General features: G+C 45.5%; 1 protein-coding gene across 4 annotated transcripts in view; it reads left to right on the top strand.

The window, feature by feature from the left end:
* GIGYF2 (GRB10 interacting GYF protein 2) overlaps positions 1-16,313 on the top strand; it is a 169,083-nt gene that overhangs the window by 127,719 nt on the left and 25,051 nt on the right. For all 4 annotated transcript variants that reach the window (XM_075861326.1, XM_075861325.1, XM_075861327.1 and 1 more), the window contains one exon: positions 13,570-13,661. In XM_075861326.1, the coding sequence (XP_075717441.1) occupies positions 13,570-13,661 (92 nt within the window). The remainder of the gene's footprint in view (positions 1-13,569; positions 13,662-16,313) is intronic.

Here is a 16,313-nt window from a genome sequence, read left to right as displayed (position 1 = left end):
AGTTTAAATACTCCATTAATATATTTTCACTAATGTCTAACTTAGGCTATGTTCACACGGGGTATTTTGCCGAGTTTTTTGACGCAGAAACCGCGTCGCAAAACTCGGCAAAAACGGCCCGAGAACGCCTCCCATTGATTTCAATGGGAGGCGTCGGCGTCTTTTTCTCGCGAGCAGTAAAACTGCCTAGCGGGAAAAAGAAGCGACATGCCCTATCTTCGGGCGCTTCCGCCTCTGACCTCAATGGCCGCAGGCGAAAAACGGCGCGAAAATCGGCGTGCAGGGAGAGGAATATCTGCCTCAAAGTTCCAAACGGAATTTTGAGGCAGATATTCCTCCCCCAAAATACTCCGTGTGAACATAGCCTAAGCGAGTCATCCAGATATATCCGTTCACCTCATATACAGTAAGACTGTATCTTAACCCCTTAATGATCGGGCCTGGAAAGACCTTAATGACCAGCTACATTTTTCTATTTTTGCCTCTCTGCCTTTCAGCAGCCATAACTTTTTTATTTTTTTATTGACGTGGTTGTATGAGGTCGTGTTTTATTTTATGCGAGAGAAATAGTGGTTTTTTTTTCCCCACAGTTTGGGGGTAAAAAAATATTTTTTTACGGCGTGAATATAGGAAAAAGCGATTCTTGGCATTTGTTTTTCGTATTTATTTTTTATCCCGTTCACGTTTCACGCTAAATAACCCATTCGATTAATTCCTCAGGTTATTATGGTCGTATAGATACCTAATATATGTAGGTTTTTTGTTTTTATTTAGTATAGGGGTAATAAAAAATATTTTATGCAAAATAATGCCTTTTTTTGGGCCTTTTATTTTTATTTTTTGCTACTTTTTTATTTTTTATTTTTTTAATCCCATTAAGGGATAATTTTTTATTTATAACTTTATTTTTTACTTATAATGTATTAGCATATGTATGCTAATACATTACACTGTGTCACTATGACACAGGCTGCTGATCGGGCAGCACATAGTGTGCCCGAACAGCAGGCAACTGGAACAGACAGCCCTGGGGTCCTTTGTAGGGATTCCCCAGTGTTTGATCGCATCACCGGAATCCCGGTGATGCGATCAAAGAGGGGAACTCCCTTTGATCATGCCGCGGTCACGGGCCGCGGCAATCAAAGGGTTAAACAGCTGGGGTCCGAATGGTCTCCCAGCATCTCCTGATCCTAGAGGATGAGCGCTCATCAGCCTCAACTACAGCGACACCAAAAGACGTAGTCGTAGGCTGGGGACATGCACCGCCTGTCGTCAAAAGACGGTAGGCGGTCATTAACCCCTTTAGGACACAACCTGTTTTGACCTTGTGGACACAGATGATTTTTTCAAATCTGATGTTTCACTTTATGTGGTAATAACTCCGGAACGCTTTTACCTATCCAAGCGATTCTGAGATTGTTTTCTCGTGACATGTACTTTAGGTTAGTGAAAAAATTTGGTCGATAAATTCAATATTTATTTGTGAAAAACTTCAAATTTTAGCAAAAATTAGCATTTTTCTAAATTTAAATGTCTTTGCTTGTAAAACAGATAGTAATACCACACAAAATAGTTACTAGTTAACATCCCCCATATGTCTACTTTGTTTGCATCATTTTTTTTCACGTACTTTTATTTTTCTAGGACGTTACGAGGCTTAGAACTTTAGCAGCGATTTCTCATATTTTCAATAAAATTTCAATAGCCCATTTTTTCACGGACCAGTTCAGTTCTGAAGTGGCTTTGAGGGCCTTATATATTAGAAAGTCCCCATAAATCACCCCATTTTGAAAACAGCACCCCTCAAAGTATTCAAAACCACATTCAGAAAGTATTTTAACCCTTTAGGCGTTTCACAGGAATTAAGGCAAAGTAGAGGTGAAATTTACAAATTTCATTTTTTTTGCAAAATTCATTTGTAATAAAAAAAAATCTGTAACACAGAAGGTTTTACCAGAGAAACGCAACTCAATATTTATTGCCCAGATTCTGCAGATTTTAGAAATATCCAACATGTGGCCCTAGTGTCCTAATGGACTGAAATATCGGCCGCAGAAGCAGAGGAGCACCTAGAGGATTTTGGGGCCTCCTTTTTTTAGGAATATATTTTTGGCACCATGTCAGGTTTGAGGAGGTCTTGTGGTACCTAAACAGTCGAAACCCCCAAAAAGTGACCCCATTTTGAAAACTACACCCCTCAAGGCATTTTTCTAGGGGTATACTTTGCATTTTGACCCCACAGTTTTTTTGCAGAATTTAGTGGAATTAGTCTGTGAAGATGAAAATCACCTATTTTTCTGTGGAAACATAGAATTTTTTCATTTTTACAAGGAATAAAGGAGAAAAAGCCGCCCAACATTTGTAAAGCAATTTCTCCCGATTACGGCAATACCCCATATGTGATCGTAAACTGATGTTTGGACCCACAGCAGGGCTCAGGAGGGAACGAGGGCCTTTTGGATTTTGGAGCGCAGATTTTGCTGGATTGGTTTTCAGTGCCATGTCGGGTTTGCAATGCCCCGGAGGGACCAAAACCGTGGAAACCCCCCAAAAGTGACCCTATTTTGGAATCTACACCCCTCAAGGAATTTTTCTAGGGGTATAGTGAGCATTTTGGCCCCTCAGGATCTTTTTTTAGAGCTAAGGTGACCAAAAAACAGCGATTTTGGCGCTTTAAATTCTTTATTTATTACAGCGTTCACCGTGCGCAATAAATTACGTTTTAATTTATTCTGCCGGTCGGTACGATTACGCCGATACCATATGTGTATAGTTTTTTTTTAAGTTTTGCAGCGTTTGCACAATAAAATTAAGTTTTTATAAAATAATTTATTTTCTGAGACATGCTATTCTGAGCCGTAACTTTTAAATTTTTTCGTCAAAAAAGCTGTGGGAGGTGTTTTTTGCGGGACGGGTTGTAGTTTTTATTGGTACCATTTTGGGGTAAATGCGACTTTTTGATCACTTTCTATTCTATATCTTGGGAGGGGTGGTGATCAAAAAATAGCGATGCTGACAGTTTTCCGTTTATTTTGTTTGCGGCGTTCACCGTGCGGAAAAATTAACATTATAGTTTCATAGTTTGGGTCGTTACGAACACGGTGATACCAAATATGTGTACTTTTTTTTTACGTTTTCATTTTTTCCCTATAGTAAATGACTTCTAGGAAAACAAAACCTTTTATTTGTATACTTTTATAAAACATTTTTATTAACGTTTTTTTTTACTTTTTACATTTAAACACTTTATATTTTTGTTTATTAACTTTTCTTTTACTTTTTACACTTTCATTTTTTGGCCTGCAGCTCTGATCGCTGCTAGAATCCATTACACTACCTAGGTAGTGTAACGTATTCCAACTGTCAGTGTGACGTCACAGTCACTCTGACAGTTGGTCTACAAGGATCAGCAGAGGCTAATCCTCATAGGCTGACATACATGGCAGACCTGGGGGCCGTTGTCTGGCCCCCGGGTGCCATCACAAGCATCAGAAGCCCCCACGCTACAAACCCGCTACATGCGGAGATCGCAATCGAGCCCCACATGTAACGGGTTAATTGCCGAAATCAGCGGCGATGAGCCGCTGATCGGCAACACTGGAGTGTCAGCTGTCGGGGACAGCTGATCTCCAAGTTCCCGATGCACAGTGTGCCATCGGGAACGACACAGTGACTTCCTGTCAGTCTGACAGGAAGCCTATCAGGAACAGCCGAAGGTTGGTCCTGATGGGCTACCGTCCATGGCAGACCCGGAAGCCATTGTTTGGCTTCCGTTTGCCATAGTAACTATCGGCAAACCCCGCGATTTCGGACCGGGGTCTGCCGATATGTTAGAAACCCCCAAAATTCGGCGATTGCACCCGATCGCCGAATTTAAGGGGTTAATTCGCCGAAATCCACGGCAAAGGACCGCTGGCCGGCAAGAGGGGAGTGTCAGCTGTCGGTGACAGCTGACCTCCCGGTTCCCGGTGCACACTGTCGCCGACAGTGTGCACCGGGAAAAACTCAGTAACTATAAGTCCTCGTGCGGGAAGTAACCTCCCGCAACGACGGACAGTTACGTCCTGGTGCGGGTAGGGGTTAAGGAGTTAAAGGGTAACTAAACTTTTAACAAACCCTTGACATGTCAGAAGTTTTGATCGGTGGGGGTCCGAGCACTGAGTCCCCTGCCGATCGCTAAAACAAATGGGCAGAAGCGCTCGGGTGATTGTGTGCCACTCTGTTTCTGATTGGCTTTCCTAGAAAATCCAAGCGAGTGGTGTACGTAAACTTTCTATTGAGCCAGTATACCACTCCGAGGAAAGCCGATCAGAAACTAAGCGGCATGGCGCTCACCCGAGCACTACTGCTGCTTCGTTTTAGCGATTGCTGGATATCTCCGTGCTCGGAACCCCACCGATCAAAACTTCTGACTTGTCACTATGACATGTCAAGGGCTTTTTAAAAGTTTAGTTACAATTTAACCTCTTAACATTTGACGTATATTTAAAGAGGCTCTGTCACCACATTATAAGTGCCCTATCTCCTATATAAGATCGGCGCTATGATGTAGGTGACAGTAATGCTTTTTATTTAGAAAAACGATCTATTTTAAACCACTTTATTAGCGATTTTTAGCTTTATGCTAATAACTTTCTTAATGCCCAACTGGGCGTGTTTTTACTTTCGACCAAGTGGGCGTTGTACAGAGGAGTGTATGACGCTGACCAATCAGTGACCAATCAGCGTCATGAACTCCTCTCCATTCATTTACACAGCAGCATTGCGTTCTTACTAGAACACTATGTGCAGCCACATACACAAACATTAACGTTAATTAAGTGTCCTGATAATGAATATACATGACCTCCAGCCTGGATGTCATGTGTATTCAGAATCCTGACACTTCTGACTCTTTTCTGTGAGATTCCAGCAAGCCACGCATAATCTCGCGAGATTACGATGTAAACGAGATTTCGTTTCCCTTGCTGTAAATCTCACAGAAAAGATTCAGAAGTGTCAGGATTCTGAATACACGACGTCCAGGCTGGAGGTCATATATATTCATTATCAGGACACTTGATTAACGTTAATGTTTGTGTATGTGGCTGCACATCGTGTTCTAGTAAGAACGCAATGCTGCTGTGTAAATGAATGGAGAGGAGTGCATGACGCTGATTGGTCACTGATTGGTCAGTGTCATACACTCCTCTGTACACCGCCCATTTGGTCGAAAGTAAAAACACGCCCACTTGGGCATTAAGAAACTAATTAGCATAAAGCTAAAAATCGCTAATAAAGTGGTTTCAAATAGAACGTTTTTCTAAATAAAAAGCATTACGGTCACCTACATTAGTGTGCCGATCTCCTTATGTAGGAGGCAGGGCACTTATAATGTGGTGACAAAGCCTCTTTAAGTCAAAGTCAGGAGAGTGGCTGTGTGAAGCGAGGTTATGTGCTCAATAGCGACCACAGCATTTAAGCCAATCGCCCCCACAAAGCGATCCGCTGGTTGTCATGTCAGCCTGGGGCCAATTAATGGCCCCTAGGGTCTGCCATATTCGTCCTTCTAATAAGCTCTTGTTAAAAATGTAAAAATTAGTCAACGATTTTAGAAATATTGGAGAAATAATATTAAAGCCTATGGAAACACTTGATTTTTTTTTTTTATGTTTGTTTTTTTGTTACTTTTATTAAATGCATGTATATTCACACCAAAGGTGTCCATAACCTTTATAAGTTGAAAAAAAACAAAAACATTTTTCCCCTAAAGTAATGTAAGAATTAAAGATAATTGGTATCTCCGTGTCCATAAAATTCCAAAGTATTCTAATTTAATATTATTTAACAGACAAGGTGAATGCTGTAAAAAAATAAAAATTAATGCCAGAATAGTTTTTTCTGATCTGGAGACACAGCACTATGGGGGCAACAAGGAGACTGACACTAGGTAGAAAAAGGTCTTGGCTCTGCCTAGGCAGGCCATACCCTTTCCACTGACATTGGCTTAGGCCCCATGCACACGACTGTAGAATTCATCCGTCATTACGGACCATAATTACGGACCCATTTAGTTCTATTGCCCACGGACACCTTCCCACATATTTACGGGAAGGTGTCCGTGCCGTAGAAAGACTTCGCAATAGATAGGACAGGTAATCTGTTTTAGCCTATTTCCTGTAGGAAGTAGACATGACCTGGGAAACCAGGCAGTTTTCTGCACTGCCTGTCACCTAACTTGTCTGTCCAGTAACCCCCAGGGTGACCCTGCTACCCGAAGACCAAGAAGACTCTAAGGCTTTACCAGAGGGTATACCGTTTAATGGGATGACATCCTATCTATAAGGGGGCATGCTTCATTGGGGTAGTGAAGTCCCTATGTAGGGGACATAGGTTGGGGGAAATATGCTCGACCTTTCCATTTACGACCGCATATTGGGGCCATACTGTTCCTTCTAGGGGTAAGGAAGCAAGCACTTTACTCGTTCAGTCATCACTGCAGACTGGAGTTTTTACTCCAGTCCCTGGCCTACTTCAGCACTAGGCTGCAATCCACATAGAGGTTGGCCAATTACATCATGGCAATCGCATAATCCTGATGGGCCCATCGACCAGCACTGCTTCATTGGCTACCTGAATAGTATTTTCTGAAGAGGAGGGCTTAGGAACAGGGCGAAGGTTTCCAAAATGCGGCTTTTCTGAAGGGATAGATCTTAGTCTTCCCGCGGCATTGCGTGTGCTTGCGCCATTTTACAGCGCTTCTTCATAGCAAGTGGTCACTTTTCAACTTTTGCGCCAGGAGCCATTTTCCTGCGTTGTCTTCTTCAATCTCTTCTGTCAAGCGGTACACAGCACCAGGGGTCTGTTAGGCCAGCCTTAAGGCTGTATTATCATGTTTTGTTTTTCTTCAAGGGTTCATTTATTTTTTTTAGGTGCAGCTCTTCCAGGGATTCACTGTTGCCCCTGACACTGTTGCTTGTCTGTTTTCTGTTCCCGTCTTTCTTGTGAGGAAGGAACGAGAGGCTTCTGGACGGAAAAAAGCATACGTGGAATAAGGCCGGATTCGCGCGGGAAATCGTGTAGATTTTACGCAGTGGTTTGTTCGCGTATTATGCTGTTGATTTCACCCCTTCTACATTGAAACTGCTGAAATCTGCAGTCACCATCCAGAACAGAATGAGCATGCTGCGGTTTTGAAAATCCGATAATGTTCAGCAGCATGTTGAGATTTTGTTCAAATCTAATCCACATGGCTGGGACTGTAATCCGCTATGGATTATCCTTTAGTGGGAATCCAGCCTAAGCCCTCCAAGTACGATGGTAAATGCGAGCTGAGGATGGCTTTATAGCCTTCAACATAGTCTAGATAACACCATCTGAAAATCCCTGCGCTTTTAAAACGGCGGCTTTAACAGCCATGCCGTTAAATGTTGAGACTCGAGCTGCTGGTAGAAGAATGGACCCGGAGAGTGCAAATCACACCAAAGAGGCAGACGATAGGGAGCGTCGCCAAGCAAGGTTACTGCGTACCAGCAGCGGCGAGGCAAGTTCGCCACCACGTGGTTGGTCGGAATACCCTAGGCATTGATCTGCTTGAGATGTCTGGGAAGGAGAGGCAGAGGTGGAAATAGGGTAGATGAGGGAGAACTGTCCCAACAGTCACCAGAACATCGTCCTCAAGAACTTAGGGATTCTGAGATTGTGAAATGGTGTTATACCTTGTGGTTGTATCTGGACCCTATCGGGTCCACGTCAGGTGTGCCCCACCTGGGGCGGACCTTCACGCTGAGCTAGTTCTTGCTGTTAGCGGTTTGACGGTGCGGTCACAAGGAATTCCGAGGCTTAAAGGAAGGCTTTCTTTTGGTGTCCTGCTGAGAAGGCAATCGGGATTCCCCATGGCTGGCAAATCTTCAAAAAGTCTGAAAATGAGATTCAGGTTTCCTAGAAGAGATGGGGCGATGGGACTTGTTCTGAGGCAAGTTAGAACTTTTACACTCCGTAACTTCTGAAATGATCTCATCAAGGAAGCCACAAGAGGCGGAAACCCACAAGAGGCAGGGCAGTGAGTGACCTCTTGGACACCATATCGGCAGACCAGCAGAGACCGGGCGTTCTGCAGATTGCAATGATGCAAGCGGAGGCCCAAGATACAAGTCTGATGGCATCTAGAGAGGCCTTACACATATATTTTGTAGCACTGGAGAGAGACTGGGAATGGTCCACCAGTTCCTCTAAGGGGGGGCACTTGAGAGAATACCCTTATGGATTTGGCCAACCCACTCGGTGGAAGCTCTGCTAATCCAGGCGAAGATGAGTCACAGGGCCGAGCTGGGAGCTTCAACGGAGGACCTAGAAAAGGATTTGGTGCAGTGTTCCAGAGAATCCCTAAATGAAGCAGCATGGGACTGCTGGTTCTGGCTAGATGGGAGACCAGAATATCCACTGCAGTTGACTTGGACCACTTGAAAACAGTCTTATCAGGTAAGGGATACTGAAGATCCATCTGAGAGATATGAGAGAACTTTTTGTCAGAATGTTTTCATTCTTTTCTTCTCAGTCGGAAATTGACTATGTAGTTGCCAAAGACCTTGTGGGACCGTTTAGGACTGTGAAAGGGGATCGCTTCTCTTGGGGACAAAGGCTCCACATCCGTAACCTGCCAAGGGTCCAGGACAGCTTCAGTGAGCTTGTCGATTGTGGTAGACCGCTTAGAAGACTGCTCCTCATCCAGATCTGATTCGGAAATTTCTCCTTCAGATAATTCATCCAGAAGGAGTAGGGTAGCAGAAGAAGTTGGTGAAGCAGATGATAGAGTAGATCTAGTCTGCTTAGGGGCCCTACCACATGAGGAGGATATTGACAAAGAACTTGAAGGGGCCTGGTAAGGGAAACAAATCAGAAGGCCCACTATAGACTGGGTGAGATTAGTGAGGTCATCCATGGCCCGAGAGAGTGCGCCCGATTCGGTTACTTCGGTAATAGTCACGGGCAACACTGGGGGTGGCAGGACCATGGCGGGTTGGCTTGATGGCTGACATTCATCGCAAAGAGGGGGTAGGCTTACCGCATGAGAATTTTAGAATCGTTATGGTTACCGCTTGATAGGAAGATTTGCCTCCGGATTATGACATGGCAGTAGAGAGGGTTACTTATCTCCTACCTGAAAGAGGACGGGAAGCAATAATAAAACCACTCCGGGTACTGCACACAGACCAGTACTCCAACTAAGGTGCCAGGTAATGGCTGCATATTCCACCTAAAATCTGCTGGATACACAGCTCCGACAACTGCAGGAGGGAGCCTGACTGGAACAAACTGCCCCCAAGAGCTGTTCCTGTCCTAGGGGGCAGCAGCCGTGGTCCAACGGATAATTGCAGGAGGACAGGAGTCGTGTAAAGGAAGAGGACTGGCAGGAGGTCTTATATTCTCGGGAGTGCTGACTAAATGCTTCCGTGCCCAGTGAATATGGTAGTAAGGGATGAGAAGCTACACCCCCCAAATGCAACGGTTGGATATTGTCAAACACCTGACCTGCCAGCTCAAATGAGTAATCTGAGAAAAGTGTGAGATAATGCCCATTAGCTGTTGCAGCCGGAAAAGCCCATAGCTCCTTTCACAAACTGGGTAAGGCCTACACCAACATGAAGTTGTGGGGGGGGGGGGGCTAAAGTTGTGGATACCGCAGTTGATTGGAGCCTGCGGAAACCGTCATGGTGGAGCCTGCCCTGCCCAAAAATATTATGAAAATCCGTTGCGGGCGGGCTGAAAACAAGATGGCGGCTACAGAGCTTAGGCAGGAATGAGGAAGAAGGATAAAGCGACCCCATACTTAAGGGATTCCTCTTTGATCAAATCTTTAGCAGCTTCCAGGCATGTACAACCAGCAGGGACACCTTTTCTGTCTGCCACTCTCTAGTGCAGAGTTCCCTAAACTTTTCTGGCTCGAGGCACCTAAAAACAAGGACTACACCCTTAGGATATGTTTACACAGCGTTTTTTTTGTAAGGCAGAAAAAAAATCTTTAAGCAAATTTTGAGCTGACAGCGTTTTTTTCCCACTTTTTTTGCCTGCAGTTTTTTTTTTTTCAGCTGTTGAAGCTAATGCAAAAAAGCACTCCAAACGAGCGCCGCAGTTTTTTTTTTCTGCCTCCTATTAATTTCAGTGGGTGGTCAGAGGCGGAAACCACTCAGACTATCAGCCCCTCACTCACAGTAAAATGACCATCAGCCCCTCACTCACAGTAAAATGACCATCAGCCCCTCACAGTAAAATGACCATCAGCCCCTCACAGTAAAATGACCATCAGCCCCTCACTCACAGTAAAATGACCATCAGCCCCTCACTCACAGTAAAATGACCATCAGCCCCTCACTCACAGTAAAATGACCATCAGCCCCTCACTCACAGTAAAATGACCATCAGCCCCTCACTCACAGTAAAATGACCATCAGCCCCTCACAGTAAAATGACCATCAGCCCCTCACTCACAGTAAAATTACCATCAGCCCCTCACAGTAAAATGACCATCAGCCCCTCACAGTAAAATGACCATCAGCCCCTCACAGTAAGGCCTCATGCACACGACCGTATTTTTTCCCACCCGTAAATACTGGCGTAAATACGGGTCCGGTGTCACACGTATTCCACCCGTTTTGCACCAGTATTTACGAACCCGTGCTCGTAAATATGGGTCCGGTGTCGCACGTATTCCACCCGTATTTACGAGCACGTTTTTGGCGGCAAAATAGCACTGCACTAATCGGCAGCCCCTTCTCTCTATCAATGCAGGATAGAGAGAAGGGACAGCCTTTTCTGTAATAAAAGTTAAAGAAATTCATACTTACCGGCCGTTGTCTTGGTGACGCGTCCCTCTCTTCACATCCAGCCCGACATCCCTGGATGACGCGGCAGTCCATGTGACCGCTGCAGCCTGTGATTGGCTGCAGCGGTCACATGGCCTGAAACGTCATCCAGGACGTCGGGCCGGATGTCGAGAGAGACGCGTCACCAAGGCAACGGGCGGGAGACCGGACTGGAGGAAGCATGAAGTTGTCGGTAAGTATGAACGTCTTTTATTTTTATTTTTTACAGGTTTATACTGATCGGTAGTCACTGTCCAGGGTGCTGAAAGAGTTACTGCCGATCAGTTAACTCTTTCAGCTCCCTGGACAGTGACTATTTACTGACGTCGCTTAGCAACGCTGCCGTAATGACGGGTGCACACATGTAGCCACTCGTTATTACGAGAGCTCCATAGACTTCTATGGACTGTCCGTGCCGTTATTACGGCCAGAAATAGGACATGTTCTATCTTTTTTAACGGAACGGGCACCTTCCCGAAAGAAAACGGGAAGGTACCCGCGGCCAATAGAAGTCTATGAGCCCGTTATTACGGGTCGTGATTACGACCCGTAATAACGGGAGTTTTTACGTTCGTGTGCATGAGGCCTAAAATGACCATCAGCCCCCCACTCACAGTAAAATGACCATCAGCCCCTCACAGTAAAATGACCATCAGCCCCCCACTCACAGTAAAATGACCATCAGCCCCTCACAGTAAAATGACCATCAGCCCCCCACTCACAGTAAAATGACCATCAGCCCCTCACAGTAAAATGACCATCAGCCCCTCACAGTAAAATGACCATCAGCCCCTCACAGTAAAATGACCATCAGCCCCTCGCTCACAGTAAAATGACCATCAGCCCCTCGCTCACAGTAAAATGACCATCAGCCCCTCGCTCACAGTAAAATGACCATCAGCCCCTCACAGTAAAATGACCATCAGCCCCTCACAGTAAAATGACCATCAGCCCCCCACTCACAGTAAAATGACCATCAGCCCGCCACTCACAGTAAAATGACCATCAGCCCCCCACTCACAGTAAAATGACCATCAGCCCCTCACAGTAAAATGACCATCAGCCCCCCACTCACAGTAAAATGACCATCAGCCCCTCGCTCACAGTAAAATGACCATCAGCCCCTCACTCACAGTAAAATGACCATCAGCCCCTCACAGTAAAATGACCATCAGCCCCCCACTCACAGTAAAATGACCATCAGCCCGCCAATCACAGTAAAATTACCATCAGCCCCTCACAGTAAAATGACCATCAGCCCCCCACTCACAGTAAAATTACCATCAGCCCGCCACTCACAGTAAAATGACCATCAGCCCCTCACTCACAGTAAAATGACCATCAGCCCCTCACTCACAGTAAAATGACCATCAGCCCCTCACTCACAGTAAAATGACCATCAGCCCCTCACTCACAGTAAAATGACCATCAGCCCCTCACTCACAGTAAAATGACCATCAGCCTCTCACTCACAGTAAAATGACCATCAGCCCCTCACTCACAGTAAAATGACCATCAGCCCCTCACAGTAAAATGACCATCAGCCTCTCACAGTAAAATGACCATCAGCCCCTCACTCACAGTAAAATGACCATCAGCCCCTCACTCACAGTAAAATGACCATCAGCCCCTCACTCACAGTAAAATGACCATCAGCCCCTCACTCACAGTAAAATGACCATCAGCCCCTCACTCACAGTAAAATGACCATCAGCCTCTCACAGTAAAATGAACATCAGCCCCCCCACCCTCTTGTAAAGTGACCATCACAGACAGAAAGTGTGCTTACTCCTGGGGAAGGAATAAATAAGGCGGTATAAGAGGAAAGAACTACAAAACTCCCTTCATGTCCAGTATGTCGTTATGGGATATCAGAGGACATTGCAAGGAGGTGGTACAAGCGGAAGAACTACAACTTCCAGCATGTCCAGGCTGTTATTATGGGACATCAGAGGACATTACAGGGAGGATGTATAAGAGGAGAGCACTACAACTCCCAGCATTCCCCTGGCTCCAGTTATCACACAATTGCTAGAAAACTATATAATAAATACTGACCCTGCACAGGATATTTTTTTGCAGTGGCTGAGAGTGTTGCGGCACCCCTGGACGGATCTCACGGCACCCCAGGGTACCGCGGCACACCGGTTGGGAACCACTGCTCTAGTAAAAAGACACTGGTGGGGAGCAGGTGGAAATAAGGTGATCCTTAGGCTGGTGGGAAACAGAGGGGCTGACGTATTTGACCCATTTCTCTTTTGGCAGGGGGACAACGGCATGCTTACAAAAAGAAAAAATTAACTGAAAAAAAGGCAGCCTGCTAAGCATAGAGGAGTTTGCCTCCTACGGACACTAAGTGAATACTGAACTAGCCAGTGCCTTTAGGTGGGGTGTATACTATAGGAGTCAACACTTTTCATACTCTGTGTCAAGCTTCCTAGTGGCAACAGCATATACCAATGGTCTGTGTCCCCAAATGCTACGAACTAGAAAAAATTAAAATCTATATAAATTTGGTATCGCACAACAAAGTTAACATGTAATTTGTACTGCTTTGTGTAGCTGAGTATGTGCATGGAAAGTTTTTTGGGGGTAGGTTTTCTTGCTTTCAATTGCATTCCTTTTTTTGGTGGCATGTCTTGTTAAGCCCTTAAATAGCACCCTTTGATTTACCATGTCTTTATGTAGTGTCATTACTTCTCCTTTAAGACTATACCTTTGATTACAGTGTGGGAAGGAAGCAGTGTGTGGGACCTGCCTGTGGAGTCCGCATCTCAGGGACCATCCAGAGAGCAGCTGGAGAAGGCAAAAGCAGCCAAGGTTTTTGAGCTAAATTATCTCTTTAAAATAGTTTTACGTTTTGCCAATGTGGCAGTATAAATTAGAAGACAATGTTACAAATAACATTATTTGTGTCAAGTAACAAAAAGTGTGTATGTTTTAAATCAAATAGTCTTGAAAGACAGAACAAATATGTTAATTGTTTAAGCCTCCAAGGATTCTGTCCCTGATGAATGATAGGGGAGCAAAGCCTGAACGGTCTATAACCAGGCAGCCCACGTGCTCAAATTTATTAAGGGAGCCCCTTTATAACTGAACCCCCTTTTTCCATTGTGACCAGCCAGTTGACCTTGGCATTAAATGCATGTATTGCGCAGGTTTTTACATCCAACCGGTGCTGTGCAATAAGTTTTGCGCCATGTAGAGAGCATGCAGGATACATCTAGCCTAATATGTTCAGTCACCAGGACTTCCTCCAGATATCCCAATACACACATAACGGGGTTTAACGGTAACGAAACCTGATCGACTTAGTTAACGAGTGATATAATATTGTCCCGGTACCTAGTCCATTTCGAGAATTTACCCATCAAGTGTAGTAGGTCAGCCGGTTCTGTTTGACATCTATGGCAGATGAGGCTATTTTGTAACCCAGTATTATAAGGAAACAACAGAGTAAGTAACAGAAGAAACAAATGGGAAAGCCTGTGTTCCTCACTAAGAGATAGTTTAGTTTAGGGACCATCTGCAAAACCTCTTTCCAGTGCTTCTCTTCTATTGCACCCAAATCACTTTCCCATTTCTCCCTCAAGCACAGTGGGTGGCATATAGCAAAGACATCAAACCAGAAGAGCACTCGCAGCCGCTGCATGATTAGGAGTTGATTGCATATTATGTTGTCATTTTTCTGCTTCAAATGCATGCCGTAACAGAAGGTATCTCTAAAACTGGTAGCTCAGTAGGGCAAATTCCAATTGGAGCTGGGCAAATGTCTTCAAATCCTGCAGTGTATGTGACACACACCTGATACTCAGCTGCCTCCTGTTATGAAATCCTTATACAATATAGATCTCAAGACCAAGGAGTATTCCATAGGGCTGAACAAAGCTTTATTGTAAAGAATATCCTTCACTTTCCACATACCTTATGAATCGTAGATAGACGTAGTCTCTTGGAGTGACTCTGAAATTCGTTGGCTTCTAGAGCCTCCTATAGATGTGATGCACCTAAAAAGTACTGCAGTAATATATGTACTGAGTCAGCAGTACTCCCATTTTCTCAACTCCTAAAATGCTGCAGTCGGGAGGACAAGAAATAAATCCACGGGTTGGGGACAGCCAACCCACCATTCTGAAATGTTTCCAATTTGATACACGCATGACTTCTACACCAAATTACATTTCTAAACAACCATTAAGGGCCTGTTCACATCAGCATTGGGTTCCGTCAGGGGAACCCATCAACGGAAAGGCAAACTATTTCAATGGAAATGCTTCCGTTGCCAATAGCTTCCGATTGTCTCCATTCCATAAGGTTTCCGTTGTTTTTTACAGAATCAATAGCGCAATCGACTGCGCTATTCCGTCAAAATGGGAACCTTACGGAACAGAGGCGAACGGAAACCATTAGCAACGGAAGTATTAGGCGGGATTCACACGACCGGGTCCCGACCGAGCCAGAGTGTCGGCCGGTAAAATCGGCCATTTTGCCCGGCCGGTTTGCATAAAGTTTTACATCCGTTCCGGGCCGGGCAGATCTGGACAGTGACATCAGCGGCAACTCCTGAAGGGGAATCCCCATGTGTTCGGGGATTCCGCTTCAGGAGTTTCCCCTGATGTCACTGCCTAGATATGGACAGAGACATCAAGCGCTCTGTCCAGGAGCGGAATCCCCGAAAACACGGGGATTCCGCTCCTTCAAGGAGCTAAAGTGGGGCTAGCACATAGCAGAGTGGGGAGATACCTCCCCGCTCTGCTATAGTGGCGTCGCTACAGTAGTAGCAGCAGCAGCTGCTAGCGGCGCCATGGAAGGGGTCGCCGGGCCAGGGCGCTTTTAACAAGCAGGGGAAGGGAGCCAGCGCAGCGCTCCCTTCTACCTGCTGTACACCCCGACCCTGCCACACAGTCTCCAGCGTAGCCATTCGTCCGAATGGCATAAACTCCTCCTCCTCACATGCGCTGTGAGGAGGAGGAGATAGAGCGCAAGCTCCGGGAAACCCGGCCATCACTCGGGACACATTCCGGTGATGGCCGTGTATTACCCGGCCCCATAGACTTCTATGGGAGCCGGGCGGCCGGGTACCCGGCCGAAAATAGAGCATGCCCTATTTTTTGACGGCCGGTTTTCCCGGCCGTCAAAAAATCGGTCTGAGTAGCCCCATTAGGGGTCTATTATTCCTAATGCAGCCGGGTGCCAGCCGATTTATGAACGGCCGGCACCCGGACGGGAAACCCTGTCGTGTGAATGAGGCCTTACCATTGAAATCGATGGTAATGCTAACTGAAAGCTATGGTTCAGCTATCCCATCAGGAACATTTGACATATCCACAGCAATGTGAAAACCCCATTAAAGGTAGCCACACACCGAAGAGTTGTGCAATAGGTACAAGAGATGAGGCATCCAGATCATTTTGAGCAAATTAGCCCTGCCTATTTGAATTTGTCTTTGAATTGGAGTAGTAAGGGGTCCAA

This window comes from Rhinoderma darwinii, chromosome 4 (assembly GCF_050947455.1).
Source record: "Rhinoderma darwinii isolate aRhiDar2 chromosome 4, aRhiDar2.hap1, whole genome shotgun sequence".
NCBI classification, from domain to species: Eukaryota; Metazoa; Chordata; class Amphibia; order Anura; family Rhinodermatidae; genus Rhinoderma; species Rhinoderma darwinii.
This window is presented reverse-complemented; position numbering and strand designations above follow the sequence as displayed.